The sequence below is a fragment of the Neoarius graeffei genome, chromosome 11, assembly GCF_027579695.1.
Source record: "Neoarius graeffei isolate fNeoGra1 chromosome 11, fNeoGra1.pri, whole genome shotgun sequence".
NCBI lineage: Eukaryota > Metazoa > Chordata > Actinopteri > Siluriformes > Ariidae > Neoarius > Neoarius graeffei.
In genome coordinates, this window is record NC_083579.1 from 16356212 (window position 1) to 16368177 (window position 11966).

The 11966-nt window shown below is 40.5% G+C and overlaps 1 protein-coding gene across 3 annotated transcripts in view; it reads left to right on the forward strand.

The window, feature by feature from the left end:
• The window catches only part of fancm (FA complementation group M), a 94199-nt gene extending 87323 nt beyond the window's left edge, over positions 1 to 6876 (forward strand). For all 3 annotated transcript variants that reach the window (XM_060933512.1, XM_060933511.1, XM_060933513.1), the window contains 3 exons: positions 5508 to 5841; positions 6071 to 6362; positions 6544 to 6876. In XM_060933512.1, coding sequence (XP_060789495.1) covers positions 5508 to 5841; positions 6071 to 6362; positions 6544 to 6676 — 759 coding nt within the window. In that variant the 3' untranslated portion in view covers positions 6677 to 6876. The remainder of the gene's footprint in view (positions 1 to 5507; positions 5842 to 6070; positions 6363 to 6543) is intronic.
• Positions 6877 to 11966: the final 5090 nt, after the last annotated feature.

Sequence of the window (11966 nt, forward strand, 5' to 3'; positions counted from 1 at the left end):
GTGAAATGTTCTCAGCTGTGTTTTTGGTTAAAAATGTTTTCCAAATTGTAGCTGTGTTTAATTCATATCCAGAAAAATATATATTCCAATATAATATACAGTGGTGCTTGAAAGTTTGTGAACCCTTTAGAATTTTCTATATTTCTGCATAAATATGACCGAAAACATCATCAGATTTTCACGCAAGTCCTAAAAGTAGATAAAGAGAACCCAGTTAAACAAATGAGACAAAAATATTATACTTGGTCATTTATTTATTGAGAAAAATGATCCAATATTAAATTATCTGTGAGTGGCAAAAGTATGTGAACCTTTGCTTTCAGTATCTGGTGTGACCCCCTTGTGCAGCAATAACTGCAACTAAACATTTGTGGTAAATGTTGATCAGTTCTGCACACCGGCTTGGAAGAATTTTAGCCCGTTGCTCCGTACAGAACAGCTTCAACTCTGGGATGTTGGTGGGTTTCCTCACATGAACTGCTCGCTTCAGGTCCTTCCACAACATTTCCACTGGATTAAGGTCAGGACTTTGACTTGGCCATTCCAAAACATTCACTTTATTCTTCTTTAACTATTCTTTGGTAGAACGACTTGTGTGCTTAGGGTTGTTGTCTTGCTGCATGACCCACCTTCTCTTGAGATTCAGTTCATGGACAGATGTCCTGATATTTTCCTTTAGAATTCGCTGGTATAATTCAGAATTCATTGTTCCATCAATGATGGCAAGCCATCCTGGCCCAGATGCAGCAAAACAGGCCCAAACCATGAATCTACCACCACCATGTTTCACAGATGGGATAAGGTTCTTATGCTGGAATGCAGTGTTTTCCTTTCTCCAACTATAACGCTTCTCATTTAAACCAAAAAGTTCTATTTTGGTCTCATCCATCCACAAACATTTTTCCAATAGCCTTCTGGCTTGTCCACGTGATCTTTATCAAACTGCAGATGAGCAGCAATGTTATTTTTGGAGAGCAGTGGCTTTCTCCTTGCAACCCTGCCATGCACACCATTTGTTGTTCAGTGTTCTCCTGATGGTGGACTCATGAACATTAACATGATCCAATGTGAGAGAGGTCTTCAGTTGCTTAGAAGTTACCCTGTGGTCCTTTGTGACCTCGCCGACTCTTACACGCCTTGTTCTTGGAGTGATCTTTGTTGGTGGACCACTCCTGGGGAGGGTAACAATGGTCTTGAATTTCCTCCATTTGTACACAACCTGTCTGACTGTGGATTGGTGGAGTCCAAACTCATTAGAGAATGGTTTTGTAACCTTTTCCAGCCTGATGAGCATCAACAATGCTTTTTCTGAGGTCCTCAGAAATCTCCTTTGTTTGTGCCATGATACACTTCCACAAACACGTGTTGTGAAGATCAGACTTTGATAGATCCCTGTTCTTTAAATAAAACAGGGTGCCCACTCACACCTGATTGTCATCCCATTGATTATAAAAACACCTGACTCTAATTTCACCTTCAAATTAACTGCTAATCCTCGAGGTTCACATACTTTTGCCACTCACAGATATGTAATATTGGATCATTTTCCTAAATAAATAAATGACCGAGTATAATATTTGTGTCTCATTTGTTTAACTGGGTTCTCTTTATCTACTTTTAGGACTTGCGTGAAAATCTGATGATGTTTTAGGTCATATTTATGCAGAAATATAGAAAATTCTAAAGGGTTCACAAACTTTCAAGCACCACTGTACTCAGCATAAACATTTTAAATAGATTCTATATTTTTGGTCCATCCATGACATATTACTAAAGTAGCCTATTTACTGTTGTTGATGTGGGTCACTTGCTGTTAGCCAATTCACTTTCTCGTACCAGGAGAGCTGAAAGGAACGAGTATTATTCCCTACCTTTTTCACCAAGTCAATTTGAGGCGTTGGTCTACCCTGCTCGTTTTAATTTTAATTTTTTACTCGAAAGGAAGACTGGCAAATGGCTTCGCCAAAATTAAATCAGCAATGCTATTTCTCCCTCAGTTTTCAACCAATCACCACCAAATTTCACATGAAGAATACCCACGGGCGATTGCTCCAAGACAACGAGGGAGGCTCAGCCTCCTCTAAAAATGACGAACATCATGTAGGATGAATTGTGCTAGGCTTATGTTATAGCCGACCTTATAACATTGTTATTTCAGATCCAGAATCATAGAAATATATGTGCTCAACATACATGTGCGCAGCTTTCTTGCTAGCTGACTAGCCCCCTCAAGTTCAGTCACTCAAATAAACGAAATTTCTGGAACTAAGATAGCAAACTTGACAACACTATATTTACACTTTATTTACAATGGAAATATATATACAACTAAAGCTGGTAGAAACCATATGTAATGAATGAAATCGAAATGTAATGTAATGTAATGTAGCTGATCTCTTACAATACACCACAGCACTAGCGAATCTGCATGGGACTGAACTGAAATTCACCGCTGCCTGTCTATATTTGAAACGAGCTGTCAATCAAAGAAAATATCCGGCCGCTTTCACCAATCACCAGTCTCCTTGCGGAAACTGCCATGTCCCTCCCACTGTGAGGCTGGGAGTCCGTGGGCGGGCATTTTCGCAGTATTTGTCCAATAACCGTCTTGTATTTTGATATTGAAAAGCGCATAGCTCCCAAATGCCATTGAAGTCCACTGAGGCTGGGAGTCCGTGAGACTCCGTGGGCGGGCGTTTTTGCAGTATTTGTCCAATAATCGTCTTGCATTTTGAGACTGAAAAGCGCATAGCTCCCAAATGCCATTGAAGTGCACTGAGGCTGGGCTGCATCACGCTGTCGAGGGGGAAAAACTCACGCACACATTAGGCGAACTGGGGAAAGTTATAACGGAATGATTTCGCACTGTAGTTGGGTTGAGCACATATATTTCTATGATTCTGGATCTGAAATAGCAATGTTATAAGGTCGGCTATAACATAAGCCTAGCGCAATTCATCCTACACGATGTTCGTCATTTTTAGAGGAGGCTGAGCCTCCCTCGTTGTCTTGGAGCAATCGCCCGTGGGTATTCTTCATGTGAAATTTGGTGGTGATTGGTTGAAAACTGAGGGAGAAATAGCATCTTAAAAAATGTTGGATAATAATAATAATAAGAAGAATAAAGTAGAAAGATCCTGAGTGAGAGTAACAATTTGCGTCAGCACTGCTAGCGCAAATTAACCATTTGACACGAAGAATGACCGAATCGCAATCAAAATGTTTTGTGATGCAAAAAAGAAACCTGCTTGTTTTTTTAATTACAAACTTGATTTTTGACTGCAGTGTAAGAAATATGCTCTCAAAGATGTCTTGCATTAAAAAGACAAAAAAAAAGAGACCGTCACAGCCTGATAAATGAGGCCCATCATGAGTAAAGCAGTGAGAGCCAAAGAAGCGAGACCCAAGTGAGGCTCCCAGTCATTTTGTCAAAACCTTTTCATTTTAACTCTGTGTGCATTTACAACCCCAATTCCAAAAAAGTTGGGACGCTGTGCAAACTATAAATAAAAACATAGTATGCAAATTTGCAAATAATGGAAACCCTATATTTCATTGAAAATAGTACAAATATCAAATGTTGAAACTGAAAAATTTTTGTTTTTTGAAAAATATATGCTCATTTTGAATTTGATGTCAGCAACACGTTTCAGAAAAGTTGGGACGGGGTAACAAAAGACTGAGAAAGTTGTGTAATGTGAAAAAAACAAACAACAACCTAATTTGGTTAATTGGCAACAGGTCAGTAACATGATTGGGTATAAAAAGAGCATCCCAGAGAGGCGGAGTCTCTCAGAAGTAAAGATGGGGAGGGGTTCACTGCTCTGTGAAAGACTGTGTGGGCAAACAGTGCAACAATTTAAGAATAACGTTCCTCAATGTAAAATTGCAAAGGATTTGGGGATCGGGCAGCACGGTGGTGTAGTGGTTAGCGCTGTCGCCTCACCGCAAGAAGGTCCGGGTTCGAGCCCTGTGGCCAGCGAGGGCCTTTCTGTGTGGAGTTTGCATGTTCTCCCCGTGTCCGCGTGGGTTTCCTCCGGGTGCTCCGGTTTCTCCCACAGTCCAAAGACATGCAGGTTAGGTTAACTGGTGACTCTAAATTGACCGTAGGTGTGAATGTGATTGTGAATGGTTGTCTGTGTCTATGTGTCAGCCCTGTGATGACCTGGCGACTTGTCCAGGGTGTACCCCGCCTTTTGCCCGTAGTCAGCTGGGATAGGCTCCAGCTTGCCTGCGACCCTGTAGAAGGATAAAGCGGCTAGAGATAATGAGATGAGATGAGAGATGAGATTTGGGGATCACATCATCTATAGTATATAATATTGTTAAAATATTCAGAGAATCTGGAGAAATCTCTGTATGCAAGAGACAAGGCTGAAAACTGACATTGGATGCCTGTGATCTTCAGGGCCTCAGATCTTCATTAAAAGCAGACGTGTCTGTAGTGGAAATCACTGTATGGGCTCAGGAACACTTCAGAAAACCATCGTCTGTGAATATAGTTCATTACTTCATCCACAAATGCAAGTTAAAACCAAATATAAACAATATCCAGAACCACCACCACCTTCTCTGGGCCTGAGCTCTTTTACGATGGACTGAGGCGAAATGGAAAATTGTCCCGAGGTTTGACGAATCAAAAGTAGAAATTCTTTTTAGAAATCATGGACACCACGTCCTCCAGGCTAAAGAGGAGAGGGACCATCCGGCTTGTTATCAGTGCGCAGTTCAAAAGCCAGCACCTGTGATGATATGAGGGTGCATTAGTGCACATGACATGGGCAGCTTGTACAGAATTAATGCTGAATGATCTATACATGTTTCAGAGCGATATGCTGCCATCCAGACAAAATCTTTTTCAGGGAAGGCCTTCCTTCTTTCAGCAAGACAATGCCAAACCGCTTTCTGCACATATTAAAACTGCATGGCTCCTTAGTAAAAGAGTCCAGGTGCTAAACTGGCCTGCCTGCAGTCCAGACCTGTCTTCTATTTAAAACATTTGGTGCATTATGAAGCGCAAAATACGACATAGGAGACCCCAAACTGTTGGGCAACTTAAATTGTATATCAGGCAAGAATGGGACAACATTTCTCTTTCAAAACTACAGCAAGTGGTCTCCTCAGTTCCCAAACGTTTACAGAGTGTTGTTAAAAGTAGAGGTGATGCAACACAGTGGTAAACTTGCCTCTGTCCCAACTTTTCTGAAACGTGTTGCTGACATCAAATTCAAAATGAGTATATATTTTTCACAAAACAATAAAATTGGACAGTTTCAACATTTGATATGTTGTCTTTGTACTATTTTCAATGAAATATAAGGTTTCCATAATTTGCAAATTATCGCATTGCGTTTTTATTTACAGTTTACAAAGCGTCCCAACTTTTTTGGAACTGGGGTTGTATACAGTATGTATGTTAAAAATAAATGTCCTATATTCAGTGTAGTAGGATCTGCTTTGAGATATGATTTAATTAATTTATAATTTGTATAAATTCATGTATCCAGGCAGGTACGAGTCCTCCTCTGATTGCAGAAAATGGTTCTGGTACCACGACCGACCCGACCCCAGCTTGCGTGTGTGTGCTAGTGGACAGCCGTTGCATCAGCACTGGTGCAGACGTGGTGTCGTCCCTGCGACTAAAACATGGCGCAGCTGTGCACATCTGTTCTCTGGTCAGCTGTGATTTCATCGTAAGTAACCGTATGGCTGTCGAGTGGCAGAGCGAGTCGGAGTTGGCCAGTCCCCAGAGTCGCAGGCAGCTGCAGGAGAGGATGCAGAGCTTACAGGCCTTATTTGACCGGGTGTGTCTCTTGGTGGAGAAAGACCGCACTAAACCGGGTAAGCAGTTCATAGTGAGGCTTGAGAAGTTGGGATGTGCGAAGAAAAGAAAAGTAGCTCACTGTACTATGAAGTATATATGGTAAATAAAGGCTTCTTCTTTAGGAAGAACAAGCCAAGTGGTAACTTCACTAATTAGACCAGAGATCTTTTTCTGGGTCAACATCTGGACTGTGGTGTGCCTTTTTTAGCACCCATTCCTTTATTCCTGACTTTCTTTTTCCTGTAGGAGAGCTGCTGCGTTCGTTACAGCGCAGCCGTTATTACGACAGTACTGTGGCTGCGCTGGTGAGAGCAGGGGTCAGACTTCTGTTTAGCATGGGTCCGGACCACACCGCCACACTGCTGGCCCAACTGGCACAGCTGGAGCAGAGGAAAGGCCAGGCCATCAGCGTCCCTGTGGAGGTCCGAGGTCGTCGTCAGCAGGCACTGCAGTTTTACCTCACGCTGCCATGTGTGAGCTATGTCAATGCCCTTTACATGTGTGACAGGTTCTACTCCGTGGCACACCTGGTCAACAGGTATCATAAACAGTCATACAGCCGTGACTCTCTCTGAGCCAACCGTTAGACATTAAAGTCCATTACGACTCTTCTAGTGCTTTTGGAGGCAGCTGCATGTGTCACAGTGGTTCTTAATGTGTTCTCTTGTGTTGTATCTGGAAGTCAAAGACACAACCATGTTTTCTGTCTTGTTCTTCAGTTCTGTGGACACACTGCAGGCAGGTATACGTGTGAGCCGCTCCAGAGCGGAGGAGATTTACCGCTGCCTGCGTTACTCATGTGACACCACACTGATGAGAAGCAGCACCTCGAAGAATAACCTTTCAGCATGATGCTTGTCTGCGCACGCACCAGAAATACACGTTACTCTTTCAATGCACTTTAGACATTCTGAACTATTGTCATAAATAAGTCCTCATTTTTATAAACACGCTACTTGAATAATTTTGTTTATTTATATATACATAATATGGAAATTTGTTTGTGGACCAAATAATGAACATTTTTGTTGATTGGTGCCGTATATAGGAATTGTGTACATGTGTTGAGAAATAAAAATATTTCCTAATTGTTTTCTTTGGTTTGTCTGTAAAATGATTAAAAAATAAGTCGTAACAATCAGAAGCCGAACTGACGGTCATGAGATCCTCAGCAGTTTGCAAACCCTATGGAAGAAAACACATTAGACACAGTCCTGGTCTTAATGAAGCACGAAGAATCTGCTCAGGAACATTCAGTTGATTTGGAAAGAAATGATTATTTCTGTTTTTCCATGTTTTTCCATGTTTTCCATTTCATATTAACTGAACTCTGATGCAACATCAGGATTTAAAATTAATAACTGGACAATGAACCTCAAAATTATTTGATATATAAAATGTACAGGTGAGAATCTGGAAGCTTTGTGTCTGTCCTGCTAGTGTTATTTAATTACTTCTACAGTGCTCAGCGTAAATGAGTATACCCCCTTTGAAAAGTAACACATTAAACAATATCTCAATGAACACAAAGAATTTCCAAAATGTTGACAAGACAAAGTTTAATATAACATCTGTTTAACTTATAACGTGAAAGTAAGGTTAATAATATAACTTAGATTACACATTTTTTTCAGTTTTACTCAAATTAGGGTGGTGCAAAAATGAGTGCACCCCACAACAAAAAACACTACATCTAGTACTTTGCATGGCCTCCGTGATTTTTAATGACTGCACCAAGTCTTCTAGGCATGGAATGAACAAGTTGGCAACATTTTGCAACATCAATCTTTTTCCATTCTTCAACAATGACCTCTTTTAGTGACTGGATGCTGGATGGAGAGTGATGCTCAACTTGTCTCTTCAGAATTCCCCATAGGTGTTCGATTGGGTTCAGATCAGGAGACATACTTGGCCACTGAATCACTTTCACCCTGTTCTTCTTCAGAAATCCAGCAGTGGCGTTAGATGTGTGTTTAGTCATGTTGGAAAAGTGCACAGCGACCAAGGGCATGGAGTGATGGTAGCATCTTCTCTTTCAGTGCAATACATCTGTGAATTCATGATGCCATCAATGAAATGCAGCACTCATGCAGCCCCACATAAGGACACTGCCACCACCATGTTTCACTGTAGGCACCATGCATTTTTCTTTGTATTCCTCACCTTTGCGACACCATACAGTTCGAAGCCATCACTTCCAAAAACATTTATCTCGGTCTCATCAGAGTATGGAGTCCCAGTAGTCTTCATCTTTGTCAGCATGGGCCCTGGCAAACTCTAGGCGGGCTTTTTTGTGCCTGGGCTTTAGGAGAGGCTTCTTTTGTGGACGGCATCCATGCATGCCATTTCTCTGCAGCGTACGCCGTATTGTGTCAAGGAAAATAGTCACCCCAGTTTGGCTTTCTACTTCTTTAGATAACTGCAGTGAACTTGCATGCCAATTTTCTTCAACCCTTCTCATCAGAAGACGCTCCTGTCAAGGTGTTAACTTCCATGGACAACCTGGACGTCTCTGTGAGATGGCTGCAGTTCCAGCTTTCTTCAATTTTTGTACCACTTTTGCTACAGTATTCTGACTGATAAGTAAAGCTTTGCTGATCTTCTAGCCTTCACCTTTGTGGTGTAAAGAAATTCTTTTCTTTGGGGAATTCTGAAGAGACAAGTTGACCATCACTCTCCGTCCAGCATCCAGTCACTAAAAGAGGTCATTGTTGATGGAAGAATGGAAAAAGATTGATGTCGCCAACTTGTTCATTCCATGCCTAGAAGACTTGGTGCTGTCATTAAAAATCATGGAGGCCATACAAAGTACTAGATGTAGTAGTTTTTGTTGTGGGGTGTACTCATTTTTGCACCACCCTAATTTGAGTAAAACTGAAAAAAATGTGTAATCTAAGTTATATTATTAACCTTACTTTCACGTTATAAGTTAAACAGATGTTATATTAAACTCTGTCTTGTCAACATTTTGGAAATTCTTTGTGTTCATTGAGATATTGTTTAAAATGTTCCTTTTCAAAGGGGGTGGACTCATTTATTACAGTGAATATAAATATAATATCTAAAATGTCTTAATTTCTCTCTTGTATATACTCAGGGTAGCGCCACATCCTCACCAATGAATGTGTGATTGATTTTTTTTTTTTAAATCTCTAAACATTTGGCAGCCTTCATCCTGAGAATGAAATAAAATAACGGGCAGAATTGTTAGGAAGGCAGAGTGAGCTGTGTGATGTGGGCGACCAGAGAAATACCGTATGTTTTATGAAGGATGATGTATAGTACTTGCTGTAAAGCAAAGATGTGTTCAAAAATATTGAAATTAAATGTTTCTACATTATCTAGAGTAACTAGAGCTGAAAAAGACGAGCGTGGCTCATGATGGACGTGTTGGCTGAGTGGTGTTGCACAGAAATCAGAGCCTGCTCAAGTTGCACACCAGCCTTCCAGACAAATCTGTATCAGAGCTGAACGGGGCCCACAGTACAGTAGTCAACTCCGAGTTCTCGCAAAGCTTTGTGCAGGTTTCATGGGAGTGCACTAATCCAGTCTCCAGGAGTTTTGTGGATTTGGAAGAAATTTGTTGCGAAACATATTGGACGAGTCTTCAGCACAGTGAGATTGTAGGCCCAATTTTTTTTTTTTGCTTTAATTCAGTGTCCTTCACTGTTGGTCGGAGGCATGGGTGCAGATCCCGGGGGGGGGGACATGACCCCACCCCACCCAATTTCTGAAAAACATGAATTGTCCCCCCCCAATAAAAATCCCCTAAATTATTCAAAATTGTACAAACAAATGTATTTTCAGACAAATGATTCCCTGTGCAGTACTTTTTGAATGATGTGGCGAGCCTCTACGAAGTTGTGATTTATGGTTGCATGGTATGAGTTGCATATGGGCAAAAAAAAAAAATCACTTTTGTGTCCCCACCAATCCTGACATCGGATCTGCACCCCTGGTTGGAGGATTTCAGTTATTTGCCATATGTCATCATTTTGGCATGTTTTCTCTTTGACATGTATTATGCAATATTTTTAAATGTGAAATCTCCCTTTATAATTTGTACTAAATGCAGCTTTCTCTTTAAGAACACCTGATATTATTTAGTACTGTCCATCTGCTCATTGTGGAATACTTTATGGTTTCCTGATCTGCTGCCATCATCCTTCCATCCATCCCAGTTATTTTAAGCTATTCTCTGTGTACAATTTGGCACTTAATCTTCCTCGGGTTTTTTTTTTTTTGGGGGGGAGGGGGTAATTGTAGGCAGCGTAGTGATTACATTCTTCCACAGTGGATTTGAAGTGGAAGAAAATAATGCTTTTGAGCTTGAATTTTGTTTTTCTAGCTGATTAAGTGTGAATGATGAAACCCATTACTGCACAGTAATACGAGAACAATGCAGCTCTATGTTTAATATTCTTACTTACTTTCTTCTGTCTCTCAAATTTCTTTAAGGCATACTGTTAACTCAGTGTGATTATTATTATTTATAATAATGCACCGCAGGAATTCCATTACCCTTTAATTCATCAATAAATACCATTTTATACAATCATGAAAGTAGAAATAAGTTTCACAATTTAATTTTCCATGTGAGAAGACCATTTAAAAACAGACAGAACTAAATGATCGTGACTAATTATAAATATGATTGTGAGACCTTGGTTTTAAAAATGTTGAAATTTTATTTTGACTTTCTGATGCTACGTGTTAAACAACAACCCATAAATGCATGCCTGTAGGAAAATCACTTCTCTCAGGTTACTGAAACCAGACATACTATTGAAAATAATACTAAAACATAACGAAATAACTGAGATAATTAAGATGCACTTCAGACACCATCTCTGAACTTTTAAAACATTATTACAAATTATACAAGTGTTGTACTGTGTAATGCTTTCGAGATGTGTTCCCCATAACCTGATCTGTCTCAAACACTAACAGTGTGATGGAGAGTTGGGAGTTTTTACAGCCATACGAATTCGGCCAACAGTCCACCTGATGTGATGTTATACAGAAATACAGTACTGTGCAAAAGTCTTTGGCCCTCTATTTTTTTTCATACAGACTTTGTTATAGATTTCTATTTTATGACTTCTACATTGGGCGGCACGGTGGTGTAGTGGTTATCGCTGTCGCCTCACAGCAAGAAGGTCCGGGTTCGAGCCCCGTGGCCGGCGAGGGCCTTTCTGTGCGGAGTTTGCATGTTCTCCCCGTGTCCGCGTGGGTTTCCTCCGGGTGCTCCGGTTTCCCCGGTTTCCCCCACAGTCCAAAGACATGCAGGTTAGGTTAACTGGTGACTCTAAATTGACCGTAGATGTGAGTGTGAATGGTTGTCTATGTGTCAGCCCTGTGATGACCTGGCGACTTGTCCAGGGTGTACCCCGCCTTTCGCCTGTAGTCAGCTGGGATAGGCTCCAGCTTGCCTGCGACCCTGTAGAACAGGATAAAGTGGCTAGAGATAATGAGATGAGATGGGTCGTCTCACACAAAATACTGACTTTGTTTCATTTATTATGCTTCCTGTTTATAGTATTTTTTTTTAATGTTGAAACATTTCATTTCATTATTTTTAAGTCATTTTTGGTCTACAACATTTCTTTACATGTGCCTAAGACTTTTGCACAGTACTGTATAATATTATTGAACAACTTCAGGAGGTTTGTCCTGTTCCTGCATTTATGTCTTCAGATGTCAAATGTACAGCTTGTAATGTACAGAAATACTGTATGAATATTTATGCTTGTTTTGCTCTTGACATTTGTAAGTTAATTTTGAAACATTTAACTGAATTATGATGTGAACCAGTTCACGGTCTAAGCTGTAGCTGACAGTCTTAGTGTAGCACTAAGATAACCATTAACATGCTGTTAAATGCATTGAGGCTTACAGTCAAATCGGAATCCTTTCTTTCTTTCTTTGGAATGCCAGGAGCAACGGAGAAAAAAAAAATGGACAAAAAAAAATCAAAGCAGTACACTACCCCAGCAATGGTGAAAAGAAACGTCAGTAATGTAAATGTCATTGTTTAGAAGCTCAGCACCACCTTTTTCTACATACAGAATTACTCAAGAACAGATGCACTACATGGGCAAAAGTATGTGAACACCTGACCATCACACTCTCCTGTGGGAGA